General features: G+C 41.6%; 1 protein-coding gene across 3 annotated transcripts in view; it reads right to left on the bottom strand.

Annotated features, from left to right (window-relative positions):
- Positions 1-6,260: 6,260 nt before the first annotated feature.
- Positions 6,261-16,740, bottom strand: part of plekhg5b (pleckstrin homology domain containing, family G (with RhoGef domain) member 5b) — an 85,996-nt gene continuing 75,516 nt past the window's right edge. For 2 of the 3 annotated variants that reach the window (XM_030733995.1, XM_030733997.1), the window contains 13 exons: positions 15,221-15,412; positions 13,738-13,905; positions 12,693-12,788; positions 12,248-12,448; positions 11,171-11,281; positions 10,932-11,081; positions 10,674-10,811; positions 10,467-10,586; positions 10,156-10,288; positions 9,885-10,000; positions 9,587-9,744; positions 8,272-9,345; positions 6,261-7,899 (listed from right to left, as the gene is read on the bottom strand). In XM_030733995.1, the coding sequence (XP_030589855.1) occupies positions 7,890-7,899; positions 8,272-9,345; positions 9,587-9,744; positions 9,885-10,000; positions 10,156-10,288; positions 10,467-10,586; positions 10,674-10,811; positions 10,932-11,081; positions 11,171-11,281; positions 12,248-12,448; positions 12,693-12,788; positions 13,738-13,905; positions 15,221-15,412 (2,667 nt within the window). In that variant the 3' untranslated portion in view covers positions 6,261-7,889. Of the gene's footprint in view, positions 7,900-8,267; positions 9,346-9,586; positions 9,745-9,884; positions 10,001-10,155; positions 10,289-10,466; positions 10,587-10,673; positions 10,812-10,931; positions 11,082-11,170; positions 11,282-12,247; positions 12,449-12,692; positions 12,789-13,737; positions 13,906-15,220; positions 15,413-16,740 lie in introns of those variants that run through there. The other variant, XM_030733996.1, reaches the window with a different exon arrangement.

The raw sequence follows: 16,740 nt of genomic DNA on the forward strand, positions 1-16,740 counted from the left end.
AGGCTCTCCTTATCCCTCTTGAGTTCAGCTGCCCATTTTTGCACAGTTGATAAAGCTGGAGCATCATCCCCTAATGTAGCAACCATGTGAGCATGAATGTCCTTGGGGGCTAACCCCTTTTTCTGCAGATATTTGATAACACCATAGTGCCAAATTTGATCCATTTTCACAAAATGTCTAGTACTACTTTTCCAAGTCCTCAATTCTGTATCCAATGTGGGTTTATCTGGAACAAAAACATGCAGTTGGCATCAGTAAAGGTTGAATTTAAGGCATGCCAAATTTAATTACTATATGATAACTCCTTCATAGTCAGCCTATGAACCTTTCAGCCCACCCTTGTATACTGGCCAGGCTCTTCTTCAGTCCAGACCCAGGAACAGCCAGCAATGTCCTAATAGAAAGGAGCTTTCTGTTCTTGAGGACCTCGGGCTGTGCACATGTTGGTAGTGGGAGCACAGCTCTGGAAATTTCTAAAGCCTCTAAAATGGATTGTAGCAGTGGTTCCAATTGGTTTTAGTTTGTGACCTTTCACAATAAAGCTTGTGCCTATTACAGGGCCATGAATACTTTTCAGTTATCTGTGACTTTTTAGTATTTCCACCAAGTCTAACTTATCAAGAAGGTTTCATTTAACTAGTTGTGAGAGGTCCAAAAAGGTAGAAATCCCTGATATGTTCAAGAAGGCTAGGATGAGAGAGAGGTTATAAAGAGATGGTTTGTGCTGCAGAACTTTTTTTTCTTCCTTCCTTCTTTCTATCTTCCTTCATTCATGCAGGATCTCACAATAAAACTGGTAGTAAAATACTTCTCATGCACCCATATTTGCAATTTAAAGATGAAATGAATGATGCTATAAGTCCCCAGGGTCATTTTTCTGCAGGAGACATGCTTCTCCTTTGAATACTTTAGCCAAATGAAGCCATACTAATACTAGCTTAAGTGCAGGACTTTTACTTGTAACAGAGTGTTTTTGCATTTTTGGTACTTTACTCGTGTGCAGGATTTGTGTACTTCTTTCGTGACTGGTCTGTCGACCACACAATCCCAGACAGTAGCAAGGTGACAAATGTATCAACAGCTGTTCTCTTGTGGCATAAAATAATTCCACAAAGATGCGGCATATGTTTAGGGATCAAATGTCTTTATCCTCATGAAACTTGTGTTGTTTTCTAAATTGAAAGAGCATAAGGTCCCACTTTCACGCAACAGTATAAACGCCTCACCTCAATAATTGTATCAGCATATAAGAAGCTTATTGTAATTACAATATTGTCTTCTTAAGGCAGCAGCCTAAAACACGAAATACAAATCACTCATTTCTAAATTAAATGGAAACCTGTTCAAAGCGAAGCAATACTAGAGGAGGACAGAGGGATTAACATGTAAGTCCGGCACATTTAATATTTACAGCACAATCACACAATTAATCTGACAATGTGTTCTGTGTTTAATACCTGAGCCGACTGGCTCTCCATCTTTAGCAGTGGTGCACACAGGGGGATGGGAGTCACTGTTTACTTGTGACCCAAATGCAACCCATCATGCAGATTTGGTACTTTAAGCAATGACAGCTGTTAGTTTTAGAAGTAGATTGGTTTTATTTAGCTCCTCTGTGGTGAATGTGGTGTGTAGACCTGAATATAAGTTTGAGGTGCCTCAAACTTCATTTAAAAAAAAAAAAGAAAAAGCCAAAGGCCTGTGTTGGTAACTGAATTTTAGATCAAAACCTTAAAAGAACTTGGAGCTTGTTTTATGTGAACTATACACTCACTGGTCATTTTATTAGGTACGCCTTGCTAGTGCTAGGTTGGACCCACTTTTGCCTTCAGAACTGCCTCAGTTCTTCATGGCACAGATCCAACAAACATTCCTCAGGAATTTTGATCCATATCGACATGATAGCATCACACAGATACTGCAGATTTGTCGGCGCATTCATGATGTGAATCCTATGTTCCACCACATCTAAAAAGGTGCTATATTGGATTGAGATCTGGTGTCTGTGCAGGCCATCTCAGTACAATGAACTCATTGCCATGTTCAAGAAACCAGTTTGAGAGGATTTGAGCTTTGTGACAATCAGCCATCAGACAAGGGGTTCACTCAATAGTATGAATGTATGAACTGCATGAAGGCCGGGCGCTGTCGCGCTCCAGGAGGAACCCAGGACCTGCTGCACCAGTGTAGGGTCTGACAGTGGGGCCAAGGATTTCATCCTGATACCTAATGGCAGTCAGGGTGCTGTTGCCTAGCCTGTAGAGGTCTGTGTCCCCCTCCATGGATATGCCTCAATAAAAAATGATTAATGGATTATAATTAGTGATTCAACTGATTTTTTGGGGGGGAAGAAAATTTTCTTCTTTTCCCCCACAAATAAGTATTATTCTAAAAGATGTTAAACATTTGATCAATTTGTGGAGCAGCAATATTTAATAGGTTGCGGTAATCGCTCTAGTCTCTGCATTTCTCTCATTGTTGTGCTTTGATCGCATCTTTAAATAACACAAGTAGAAAAAACATAATTGGGGAAAGTATTTTATGGTGGAGCAATTCTACTTCTTAAATAAATACTGTAAAGTAAAGGGTACAGCCTTCTAACATAAAGTCTCCAGGGTGCTGCATTTAATTAATTGTGAATCGTAAGAATTTGTAAAATGAGTTTACTAGACCGCTGTTCCACACAGTGGACCCGGTGCTGTCGCTCATTTATAACGCTGATTTTTATAAATCACATATGGCTGTCTTTGTAGCTGTTTGTCTGCTTAATGTGGTTTCCAGGGGCCCATGAGGGCAGAAAAGGACCAGATGTTCCTTTGCACCATCTGAAGGTCACAGGCACCAGTCTAGTGGCTTTGCATGGTTGTGATCGAGGGCAGATGTTCCCAGGGTTATCCATTCCATATGGCTGCCACTCGTCCACTGGCCTTTTCACAGCACAGCGCTTGTAAACACGCTTCAGTTTTCTGTTCTCTTTTTTTCTGACCCTGTAAAACATGTCCTAAATCCAATCACCTAGTCCCTTTAGAGGGGATGATGTTGATGAATGGGAATGTGTAGTGGTAGTAGTGACCTATAAGCCCCTATTGAGATTACAGGCAGGCAAACAGCCAGCCAGCCAGGCCTGGTCAGGGCACTGGGAAATGGCTAGAGCTTAAAGAGGGATTGTTTAGATAGACAATGGTGTCTACCTGGTTTTAATCCCCGCTCAGAAAGAGTACAGAGGATTGGCAGAGTTTAATAAATGAAAGTGCTCCTATAATCAGGCTTTGCCAAAGTGCCCCTTTGTGTTAATCAGACATTTTTTACAGCATGGTTTTTGACATCTGCCACAGCAAGTGGTGTTAACCCTCCACTGCCCCAGCTGCACACAGCGCATTTCCACCAGAGTTCATGCAGAGAAGAGCAAAAAGGGAGAAATGTGTAGAGTTAGACCATTTAGTGTGTGTGTGTGTGTGTGTGTGTGTCTGACATTTATGTTTCTTTATAGTATCTGTATTTGCAGTGGTTGTTAAAAGGCCTAATATGGGTGCATTGCAGCACCCCTTTTTTTTTTACTTTATACCTTTTTAACATCTTAGTGTGTCATAATATACATGCATATAATGCATAGGACGCAGCCGGCCTGCAGCCACCATGGCACAACCTCATTACTTACTTAGCCGAGGCTAATAGAACAAGGATGTGTAATTACTTCATAGCTAAAATAGAAAGCTGCATTTTAATAATTAAAGTTCAGCGTATCAGCAGTAAAGCATCATAAAATTGTTTTAAAATCAAGGATTACAACGGTAAATCCCAATGGGCCAGATGTGAGAATGGGAGGGGCCGCTGCATTCTGGGACCAGATTAAGCAGAAAATCCCACAGGACCACACTGTCTTTTTCCTGCAGCTTAGGGGCTTGTGTGGATTCAACATGCTGTAATCCACCGATTAGCTGATATAATCACCTGTAAATACACCTTGGCCATGACGTTACTCTGGGCCATTAGACTCTGCTCTGATGCTCCACATGTTGGTTGCACAGTTTGCTGCTGAGACAGGTCAGATTTCACCTCGTCTGAACTTTCTGGGAATTCGAAGCAGACGGTCAGCCCAGACAGACAGCTGTACTCGAAATGTGATCCGAATGAGTTCTCAGAAACTTAACTGAAAAATATAAATACAACCCAAAATAACAGGAACATAAGTGCTCTGAAACGGCACTGTAATTCTGCTTAGCCTATTCAGCTGTTCATAAAAAATAATAATAATGGTATTGACAGATGTGTGTATCTGGAGTGCAGTTAGCTTCCTCAGCCAGTAGGTGTGACTCATGTCAGGGCCTGGTGTTGTCTAATATTTTAGAGAGACCCTTTCTTGGTTGCTGGATTCTGTTTCAGCATCTAGACTGCTGTGATCTGCTCTTGGATCCTGTCCCACTTGTGTTGCATCCTTCCAGTATTTCTCCGTCTCCGGCTGTTCTCATATCATTCCCCTGCCACTCAGGGTACACCTTGGATGGTTCAAGTGGAGAACATCTGGTTTATTCTCCTGGCTTCTATCTCTCTAACCTCTTCGAGCGGTTAGCAAAGGCTAAGAACATCTTGTTGTACTTCGTTTGTGTCAGAGAATCCATGGGTCCCCCTTTCACTGGGGTTAAATGTGGAGCAGCATTCCAGCAGTTACCTATTCTTCTCCCTCATTTTGTGTGGCTACGGGGCAAGGAAGGAGAGTTATATTCCATATAGCATGGCGAGCCTGGCTGGGACTTGAACCCCGGACCTATTGTTCCGGTAGTGTTGCCACTCCTCTATCCAGCTGAGAGATTGAATATTTCTTGTTCTTACATTTCAACATTTTTAACCTTTTACGCTTTATTCATCAGTATTTCAACACTACATTTTGATACTTATAATTGCAATAAATTTAAATATTTTACATTCAAGACTAGTTAAGTGTTTGAAAAGGATGCGCTTTCCTCTTATATTCATGGTCCCCACCGGTAAAAAAAAAAAAAGGTAGCACTTACACAAATATCAGAAAAAAGTTGTCAGATCTCAGTTTGACCCATTTAACAAATGAGCAAATGTTTCAGCCTAGTCCAAGGGTCATAGGCTAAAATGTTATTACATTTTACAGAATAAATAAATATGAGTTACAAAAAAAGATTTTGGTTATACAACTGTCATAAAGACATATTTTCATAAAGTCACTATATGTCATTACATAAAATATAAATATGACAAGTATTTAGACTAAACATGAATATCTAAGCTGGCTGGTAGAACAGTGCAGTGGTTAGCGCGGTCTCCTGACAGAAGGTAGTCCTGGGTTCAACTCCGCTGGCCAGCTGGGAGCTTTCTGTGTGGGTTCTCTGGCTTCCTCCCACAGTCCACTGACATACTTGTTGGTTAACTGGCTGTAGACTTTAACTGGGTGAACCTCAGCTCTGGCCCAATGAAAGGTGGCATAGGCGCCAGGCGACCCTGAATTGAACAAGCTGATTGGATTCACAGCTCTGAGACACAGTAAATGTACATTATTCCCTTCTGAAATGTGTAGAAGTATAAAATAGCATGATTACATTTGACAGTGTATTAAAAATAACTTCTGTAGAGGTAATTTACTCAAGTATTGAAATAATTTTAGCACTTCAGTTCTAACTACTATAATTTCTAAACGTTTCAGAAGCAAATTTCACACTTTCACACTTATATTACAGCAGTAGTTTCTTAAAGTTACTATTAGTTATTAGTCCAAACTTATATACAACTTTAGATACATCCATGGCTACAACTGATGATTGTCATCAAATAGTGATTAATTCCTTGGCCATTCAAAATTATGGCTCTAGTGATTTAAAAATACAAGTCAAGTAACACTTTTAGCCATAGATATATTTATGAAATCTAAGTACTTACACACACGACCAGCTTACACAGTAAAAATACAATATTAAGCTTCCAGAGGCTACTCTCGCTCTTTCATATTTATATTTGTGCAATTTGCTTCTAATAGTTTGTTCTGATTAAGTTAATACTTTATCTACAATGCAGTATTTTTATATTGCGCTATTGCACATTATATTATAGTGCTTACTTAATTTAAAGATCTCAATACATCTTCTCCCACTGCTCAGCTGCTATAAAATAAGCTGATGTTGTGAATTACTGCCACACATGATCAGGCTCTGCTGTAATTCACTCTGGCCTCCATAAACCTTCTTTCGCCACCTGCTGTCTGCGTGCAGTTAAAAACAAGAGACGAGAACAGTATGACCAGTTCATGTTGTTTTAATGCCATGCCATTCAGATTCAGCCTCTGTCCTCAAATCACCCCATTACACTGGATTAAACCATTAAAAAGAGGGATTGCATCTGTATTTTAGCTTCTTTCTTTTTAATTATTATTTTGTAAGACACTTTAGTCATTCCTGAAAAAGGAAACATGATTTTGGTTCATAGCACATTAATGCCTGGCAAGGGAAAAAAAAAAAAAAAATTAAGACTAAATTGACCAAAGGGGAGGGATTCACAAAACATTGACTCAAACAATATAAACAACATCTTATATATAAAACAAATGAATCATAATAAATATTACATAAACACAAAAAACTAAACGCTTAACTTATTTGGTTTGGGCAACATTTTGAGTAAGGTTAATGATCACTGGTCTGAAAAGCTGAACATCAGTGTGAATGTTAAGTTTCCCGTTTTTTTTCCCCCCCTTAATTCTCCTGGAGAACACGGTTCAACTAAAGCTCTGCAGAGTCACTCATTACAGATGATCCACCCCAAACTTTTTCTTCAACCTCCTCTTACTAGTGAGAAACACAATCAAGTGCGAACTCCTTTTGTTTGTCCTATAAACCAGTCCCCGTTTGTGTGCTTGTATCCACATCCAAGCCATTTTTTATATATATATATATATATATATATATATATAAATAAACAGCTTTACTTCTCATCAATTCAACATACCAATCAAATAGAGAAGAATCAAGTCTTTATGAGCTGATATGCGATTGGCTGCATTGAACCGCTTCGCCTTTTTTTGCGCTTTTTTTTTTTGGCTGGGAATCTACCAGCGACACAAGTCTTCCATATTTCGGTGTGTTAGCGCATCCATACGAGAGGGGGAGCAGTTTTGGTTCAGTCAGGACTGGACTCATAAGTCAAATGCAGACATTCACTCACAGTCATACATGGATGTCTTTACAGCAAACACAAACAAATTCAAATTCATTGTGACTGTAAATGTAAATTCACTCTTTAGTGATTCTTCTACTTAACAAATATAACTGTGCAATTTAAACTTTTTTTTTTTTTTTTTTTTTTTTTTTAACTTTTCTGAAGCAAACCAGGAGTAGTACAAGTATCAGGAGCTTGTCTTAGGTGCAATTTTCTTGTTCAGCCACGTGTAGAGAACATTTTCAAGATTTGGTGTCCCCCTCTGATCCCCTCGGGAAGAGTTGCAGGATTCAGCTCCACCTTTTCTCCGGTGTGGAGTGCAGTGATGAGGTCGAGGCCTCCGCCGGGATGCCTCTTCTCTGCAGGGACTCCTTAAACACTTCGCCAAAGTCCACCTTTAGGTTCCAGCCCCGCAGTAATGCTACTTCCATTGCAAAGTGCAAGCAGTTAATATCTCTCTGCCCCTCCCTCCCATTTGAGAAATTTGGAAACCAATGCAACAGCAAAATAAAAAAAAAAAAAAAAACACAAATAGATTGCTATTGTTCCAATTAAAAAAAAAAAAAAAGGTACAGTCATTGTCCAAAACGCAACAGGAAGGGAGAGGGCAGGAAGAGAGCGAGTGCATTTGTGTTAAGTTCAGTCCGTCCTTACAAAACAGGGATTCTTCCTTGTAATGTCCACATGCCACCAGTGAGCAGCTGGGAGAGTTGTTATACCTCCCTGGAAATAAAAATATAACATTAATACACATATTCCTTCAGTTAAAAACACCTAAAACAATTTTTAATACCATTTCTCCACTTACTTAAGATCAATATCGCTCCTGTGTGTACATTAAATATGCAACTAACCTAATCATGCACAAAGACTGAATACAGAGGGATATAAGTAACCTGGTTCTGCACAACAGTATCGGTATCCACCTGCAACACAGCTGTAACTTTAAGTTGCTTAAAATTATAATTTCGTGTCAGGCTATCCAATCCCCCCGTTTCCAATCTTTATGCTTAGCTAAGCTAACCAGCTTCTTCTCAAACTATCAAAGCATTTCCTGTAATACCGTAGACTGCTATAATAGAAATAATGACTTACGATGCTGTCAGTGTGGAGTTGAGGACGAGAGTGGTGCGTATCCTGTAAAGCTGAGCCAGCGTCAGCTTCTTGTGTTGGCCTGGAGATTTTCTCTTTTTGGGCGATGTCTCCCCTGAGTCACCCGTTGCCACTGACTTGGTTTTCTTATCTAAGCAAGCAGAAGGAGTCATTTCCCCGTCTGAGCTGTTGCTCTGGGAATCATTATCCTCGCATTGTCCGGCAGGCGCCCTCAGGCCATGCCTGGCCTCCGCCTTCCTCAGGGTGGCGCTGAGTTTGTCAGAGGGCAAGCTAATGCTTAAGCCTTCACCACACTGGTCGAGGTCAGTGGAAAATAACTCCTTGTTTTCCTCTGTTGAGTTCTGGTCAAGCTCGGACATGCTCTTACTGTGTGCCAGTGATGATGCGTCCATGTCTCCACACTGTGATTGGTCCTGCGTCTCAGAGCTGAGTGAGTGTGTGAGGGAGATGGGGTGATTACCATGAAAGCGTTGTAGGAGATTGTCCTCAGAGCGCGATAAAGCCAAAGAGGAAAACCTCTGGAGGCAGTGGAGTCGGGGCTGAACATGAGGCCGCCGGCGAGGTTTAGAGGACTGGACTACTGACACCTGAGACCCTAATGAAGCATCCTCCTCTTCTTCCTCTTCCTCCTGTTCTTCTTCTTCTTCCACCTCTTCTATTTCTGTCTCTTCTTGCTCCTGACCCTCCCTGTCTCCCTCTTCCTCCTCAGTCTCCTCGCCCTCACTTTGGCCAGGCTGTGGCTGCAGTTCTCTCAGGAGGGATTCAGGGGAGAGGGTACCGTAGGCGCTGTCCATGGAGAGAGAGCGACATTGGGCGTCCAGGTCTTCACCGTCTTGTCCCGTCTCCTGATTGTGCTCAGTGTAGATATTGGAGTGGACTCTGAGGGGGCTCGAGGACTTCTGAACTGTGGGCCTTTCCGAAAGGGGACCCACAACACAGTCCAAGTCTTTGTTAGTGCTTCCCTGGAGGTTCATGTTGGAGGCAGGTGTTTCTGGGTGCTCACCTGGCTCATCAATATCCATCACTGATAGGGTCTCAGTGGAACCATCTGATTGACTGAAAGGAGAAGTTTGGTTAAGGTTAAACTTCAACAATAACAAAATGAAACAACATCAAGCTCACAGAAAAGTGTGGAAGGAAAATATCAAATACAAAAACATCAAATAGATCATTTTAAGGGAGATTGACTTAAAAAAAAAAAAAAGTGTAAAGATTGATTCGCGTTATAAAAAATGCAATAAAACAAATGAGCTAATTTTATTCCTATTTACTACAGGTGATTTTTACACTGCATTACCTTGAGTTGCTCTGCTGCTCCTTGTGTGGCAGCAATGGGGAACTTGTAGTGGAATTGCTGCTCTCATCTTCCTCCTCCTCTTCTCCATCCCCTATACATCTCTTCTGACTGTCCTTCTGGCGGAGGACTTCCTCAGTGCAAAGCCTCTGCAGCTGATTCTGTGAAAGGGAAATTCACCCACTTTAAATGTGTGTGTGTGTGTGTGTATAAAAAATAACAGCATCTAAAATCTGAGAGATAAAAATCTCCTAGCTGGATGCTGTAAGAAATTTAACGTGATATTAAGTTGCTATCCTACCTGGACATTGCAGATTGCATCTATCCAGCTTCGCCCCTGGGTGGCGCTGTTGGCTTGGAAAGTGTATGCTGCCACTGCGCTCTTGAATTCATTGAGGTAGATGAGGATAAAAGAGCCTGTAGAGACAAAAGAAGTGCAAATTGTCAGTATTATGTTTATTACAAAGTCATCTTTTTAAAAGTGAGAAATTGCTGGATTTCCACTGTCATAAGTAGAAGGATTAAAAAAAAAAATTATATTATAAGATTAAAGACAGCATTTGAGAACTCACCCGGGTCTTTGAGCTCCTTGCAGATGACGTTGTGAATAAGGAGAGGCTGCCGAATAATTTTGACTTTCTCCACTCTTTTCACTGGCTTAGTAATTAGCAGCAGGTCGGTGAACAGGAAGCAGTAGACCTCCATCTGCGGGGGAAATAAACTTATTTCAGATGTGATGCTAACTCTTGTAATGTTTTACAGATCCTCAGTTTATGTGAAATGTTAGGTAACTGCAAAGGAAATATTAGAAACCAGGTGTAAGCAGAATATAAAGATAAGAGCTCATCATGAGTTTCCAAGTAGTCACATGAGTCACTCTTACCCTACTGTCTTTGCCCTCCTTCATCCTCAGCGCACCCTCAAGATGCAGCTGTCGAGTCTCTTCCCGAGAAATTCCTCTCATGGGAGCCATGAGGTCAAAGTGGTTGTACTCCTTGAGGATCTGTTGGGGGGGGGGGTGAATGCATGAAGCTGAGTTTGACATGAACTCTGATTTTAGGGTACTGGAGTACTGTGAGCCATTTCTAACCTTCTCCACTTCTTCACTGCTCCCTTCTACAGCCTCATAGGAGTCTATACGGGCAGAAATGGTGGCCAGCTTCTGCTGTTCTTGACGCTGTCGCATCTGGGAGTCTACACTGTTGATGAAACCCTCTACAGTTGTCACCTTTAAGGGGAAAAGCACAAAAATACATTCACATTCAGACCTTGGGCAGAGTGGGAAGTAGCTAAAGAATCATTTACTTTAGTGTAAATGAGAATGTTTAAATGCTTTCCACATCCTCACCATGCTGCTGACAATGTCCCGGGCTGACGGCTCATCTGTCTTCTTGAGAACACTCTTCAGTAGGAGCGGGTATTTGGTCAGTCTCTGGTGGGGCTTTGCCAACATGTCGGCGAGCTTCAGACGGTTGCACTGCTTATGGGTCTCTGCCCACTGAATTGAGTCAGACCAAAACAGGAAGCGTGAGAAATAAGAAGAAGGGAGGGTATCTGGGATTAGCTTTATGATGAGAGAGAACTTACCGTGACGTAGGTCCTGAAGAGCTCATTGTCCCTGAGAAGCGTGCGCATGTACTCCATGCAGCCCTCCTCCTCCATGCAGTAACGAATGTAGGGCTGGAACCTAGAGCCAAACTGGACCGCACACATAAACAAAGTCGTGCGTCAGAGATATTACTACATCAGCATGAGAAAATGATACTTACTTCTGTCGCAAATAAAAAACATACACACGATATTCCACATACTGGCTCATATTAAGCTGTGGACTTCAGTGTTATTCATGCATATAAACTGTAACGGCAAAGTTTAGATATTTACTGGTTAACTGATAGAATGTACCTGACCTTTAACCCAAGTAATCAGGTTCTGATAAAACTCCTAAACTTTTATTATGACTTACAGTTATATAATCAGTCATGGTTAATACATCAATAGATAGTACAGACAGATTATCTAAAAAGGTAAACAGACTTTTAAAGCTTTAGTTTCCCCATCGTCTTCAAGAATCTTCTCTTCTTATTTATAACGAGCTAGCTTAGATGAAAACTTTATTGATATGATCTGACATTTTCATTTAGTTGCAGTACAGATAAACAATCATCCACATAGCACACAGTGATATGTAATGTCAGTTATACTACAGTAAGATCAGACCCAACCTTTATGTGTTTGATGGAAAGAGCAAAATATACATGTGCCGTGACAAAAAGATAGAAATAGGTACTTTTGCTGTCATGTAGGAATTAACTCAGCATTTTAACCAATTTTTTTTTTGTCCCTTTTTACACTCCATTTTAATTATTTGTTAAACCCTTAACATTCCTGGGGTTCATTTTCACATGTATTTGGGCCCGTATAAGGGCCCTAGGATTGTTAAATACACTTTATATTTTCAGGCTCCATATTATTGAGCATTGTATCTGTTAACCCTGAGATGGCATTCAAGTCAAACTTTTTACCCATTCAACTGGTCAAAATTCAGGATGGATTTAAATCAACTAGACGCCTTTTTTTTTTTTTTGGTAGTCTGTGGGTGCATACAGGGTTGTGGATTCATGATAAGCCTCTTTTGTTGTTTCTGTGGAGTCTGCAACTAACCGTTCTGAAACCATGGTGAAGGTCAGTGGGGTCGAGCAGAGCCCGGGCCTGCCGAGCCTTCTCCAGGGCAGGCAGCATGACCTGGGTCCAAAGGGCGGTGTGGAGGCGGGCAATCTCCTGAATATTACTGAACAACTTGGCGGGCTCCACCTCCGTCAGCAGGCCGCTCTCCTGAAGGTTCAGCAGTCCACACAGGAACAGCTGGAAAAGGACAAAAGCCTCAGAATATTAGATTCTAAGAAAAATATGATGCTAATCTGATGTGAAGTTATAACAGCCAAAGGTAATCAGTCATTTTTTCCAGCATGCACCTAAGTGGACTTAAATGACCTTCTCATTTATTGTATGTTTTATCTTTCACAGTACATAAACCAACTTCATCTTACACAACAATATATGATTTATATATGTGTCGAAAGACACCAGCAGCCTTCTTTGCGCTTACATCAGTGATGACACTGAGTTTCTTTATGTAGGTAGCCTCGGTGTGCAGCAGCTCCCATATCGCCTCCTGCTGGTGGAACTGTCGCCTCGTCAGTGTCTGCGACACACAGACAGATTTCATTGGTAAACATACATTCATATCAGCTGTTACAATAGCATTAAAAACATTTATTAGATTAGTCATTTTAATCACAGCTCATTAGCACATCAGCGAGGTTTCACTGAACCTCCCTACGTTGTTTCCCCAGTGAACAAGAGATGAAATCTCTGATAAAGACAATTTCAAGAACTTTCAGTCAATTATGCTCTTAATATTTTAATAAAATGTGCACATTTAAAAGCAAATAAAGTAACTGTTCAGAATAAAATAAGAGGTACTGCATAGGAAAATGATGATGTGGACACTGAGCTGGATTAAATGGAAAACAGCAACAAATACAACTAATTTTTTTGCATACTTCCTTATGATTTCCTATTATAATATAAACTGTATCCATATTATTTTTATACTTATACATGTTTTAGGTCAGTCTGTTGTTGTGGTTGATTATTGTGCTTTAATAACAGGAAATTAATTCTTTGCAGTGTTGTGATATTTTCCCAGTAGCTCACATCGCCAACAGGATTGTGTTTCAGCAATCAAACCAGTAATGTGTTTTGTGTAACTAACAATCAGAGGTAACTTTACAGTATGCGAGAGAGCGTATCCTCTGAGAGCAGTGACCTCTGACCCTCCTGATTTATCACGGACACGTTAGCGTGTGCAACGCGCTGACGACAACACAGGAATGATGGTATAGAAATTCACAGTTCCTCATAGCAACCTAACAACTGAGTGCAGTATTCCAGGAAAGCAGGCACCAGGTTGCGTGTAACAAGGATAAATGATAAGGAAGTAAAAGAATCAGGCACATACCAGGAACTAGCTTACATGACTGAGAATACTGTACTGCTGAACTGCCTGAGGGCATGGAGGTTAAAATCTTTAAATTCACTGTAATTAAGCTGATAAAGCAATAAAAATGTGCTTATTTGCGTATATGCACCTCTGAGTTGTCCAGTAGCGTCTGCCAGCTGTCCTCAAGGGATAGGTTGGTCTCCTCCTCCTCCTCCCAAGAGTCCTGGTGAAAGGAGAGCTGTCGCGGCACCTTGGGCAACCCAAACACTGTGTAAGTTTGGAGTTTGCTCTGGAGCTGCTCCAGTCGATCCACCTCCTGTGATCAGATAAGAACAGTTTCAAAAACAGATCTAATTATTTTGAACAAAAGCAAGAAGAGACCCAAAACGAACTGTCCATTCGTGTGACTGTTTATTGTTACATTCAAACTGTATGTAGAGAGGGGTCTGTGTATTATTAGCATACACAAATCCCGTCCTTGCTGGCGCCTAGGCCGCTATTCAGGTCTTTGTTCAAGCTGGCAGGCCTGACGTAGTTATGAAAATGAGCTCCGTGCATTGGGACCATTTTAACAATAAGAGGCTGGGGAGTGGGGGGGTGGGTGCTACAGAGGAAAGAAATGGACCAGGGGTTTGTAGTCCTTAAAACCTTTGAAAAGCAAATAAAAAAACCCCCTAATCAACACTAACCAACAGTGACAAACTGTGAAACATATTTATAGAAAAATTGTTCCACAATCAGGACTTCTTGCCAAAGTTTGGGGGCTCAGTTTTGTTTAACCCTACAATATGGAGGATGCCGGCGGTTTAGGCCCAGGTGCAGGATCTCTGGCCCTGAGGGGGTTTCAGGGGAACAAACAAATTGCAGAGGGATGAGCCCAGCAGTGACAGGTGACTGACAGAAACCGTCTCCGTGTGACATCTGCTACTGTTGAGGATGTGACCTCAGGGGGTGAGATACAATGGGAGGCGTGCGTGTGTGTGTGTGTGTGTGTGTGTGTGTGTGTATGTGGGCGCGTGCCTGTGCTTTATTAGAATCAAAGCTGATTGTCATTTTCAAAAACCTGATTCAGAATTTAAAGAAAAGGCAGGAAATTTAAAGATGTGTTGCTTTGCTTTAACCGAGGGAGCTTTAACGGGAGGTGGGAGGCGTTAGATTTAAAGCCAGGTTAAAAGCGTCCACCCCTTTTTCAATCCTTATGATAAGCTTTGTTATCTGGCACGTGATAAAAAGTTAAAGTAGCAAATTTCCCAAAAAGATTGTGTTTTTAAAATCGAGATAACAATGGATAAAGCTGAGTGAGAACAGAAAGCTTTTTCTCCACCTACTCATTTCCAGAGCTACTGGGAGGAAAGTATGTGAGCCAACAAATCAGGAGGACTTTGAAGGGAAATGACTTCACCGCGACTCAAGGGGGATATGGCCTTCTGACCCCCTCCCACTGCTGCTCGCTACTGTTCTGTTTGTTTTTTAATGTTTTCTTAATCTCAGACATCGTCTGGGCAACAAGCCTGCCTCCTGCAGCCCTACAACTTCAGCTTTATAGTCGAGAGCGAGGGCACCGCTTTGCTTGAAACAGCAGTCACACCCTCTTCTGTTTCATATGATTACCTCGAGGCTGTCAAAATTACCTTGCCAAAGGACCCTGCTCCAGCATTGGAACTGAAGAAGCCGCTGAAGCGGCTGGCAGCACGGTTCTTCCAGCTGTCGGGCCCGGCCCCTACAGTGGGCAGAGAGCCACCGATCTGTCCCAGAGCATCCGGGGTCGGGATATTCGTCTCACCCAGGAACTCCGTTATGTTCTTCCTCTTTCGTGTCTGACCCTGCGAGACAGAGAGGAGCGACAAAAATTCCGTTACACGAGAGACGGTAAAAGGAACAAAGCAGAAAATGAAAGAAAAAGAAAAAATATCATCTTGAGGGAATGAAGGGAAATGCAATTGTTTCCAGTCAGACGTACTGAAAGGGACAATGACGGAATGACATGACAAACAGGAAAGCAGAGGGGAATTCTGGGCCAGGGATGACATCAACAGGACCGTTAACTCTATCCTAATGCTTAGACACAAACAGGAGAGGGAAGGACTGCCACTTCCCCACTGTGTATGCTCATTGCATCACAAGGAGCAGACGGGAGGTTGTTCCATATGAAACAGACGGCCGAGTCTGGCCATTGTTCCCTCTTCATTGTTACCCTGTCAGCAGGCCCTGCCGTGCGCCCTCACTCCTGCAGCCTCTCTGTACACTTTACGAGCAGCAGCAAAGCAAATAAACAGGGGGCACCTCAGTATCTGAGGAAGCAGTTGTTTTTGTCGTCAGAGTGTCAGTGCTGAAGAATCTGCTGGTCAGGACACTGGCCCCCCCCCCTTCAAAAGGGGCTCGCATTCCTGGACACTGACACCATTTCTGAAGCTGACCGGCCATTCCAATGAAATTCTTTTACTCATCACCCCCCCCCCCCAGAAACACAAACAAGCCTTCACAAACACAATGTGATCAAAACACTAAGCTGATGGATATCACAGATGTAAGGACGGCTCGGGTTTTCCTTCTGATCCCAAACCCCACCCACCCCCAAAAATGTATAGAGTATTTTTCAAAGTATGAAACTGATTTAGGGCTTTTTCAAACTAATTCTAACTTTGTTTAAGTTACTGTGCTTCAAACTCTTGCAGAATTGTCAGACTCATAGTTCTCATATGCTGCTGGTTACTTTTCACTATCAACTAACCTGCAGGTACCTTTGCCTAATTTTGCAAACAGCAAATAGCCAGTTGTAATTCATCACAGCTCGAGGTTCTGCCAGACATCAAAGTTTATTATTATATATGACAAAGAAAACGCTCAAATGATAAAAAGGTACCATGGATTAACTCAAACCAAGTTTTAAAAGTGCACTTCACTCCCACTTTAGGGAAAACGGCACGAACAAGAGGACTGGATAAAAAGCCTTTGATCACCTATAAGATGTAAACAATTTTCAAGATAATGATAAGTGTTTATCATAGTAAACAGTTTTTGGCATGTGTGTGTTACATAATGAAATGTAAACATTATGAAGCTCTCTGGTGGAAATGTTCTGCATTACAAAGACTCCCATTTTTAATGTGACCTCTTAACTAGAGTAAAAGCGCACAAGTGTCCTATACAA

Source organism: Archocentrus centrarchus, chromosome 7 (assembly GCF_007364275.1).
Source record: "Archocentrus centrarchus isolate MPI-CPG fArcCen1 chromosome 7, fArcCen1, whole genome shotgun sequence".
NCBI classification, from domain to species: Eukaryota; Metazoa; Chordata; class Actinopteri; order Cichliformes; family Cichlidae; genus Archocentrus; species Archocentrus centrarchus.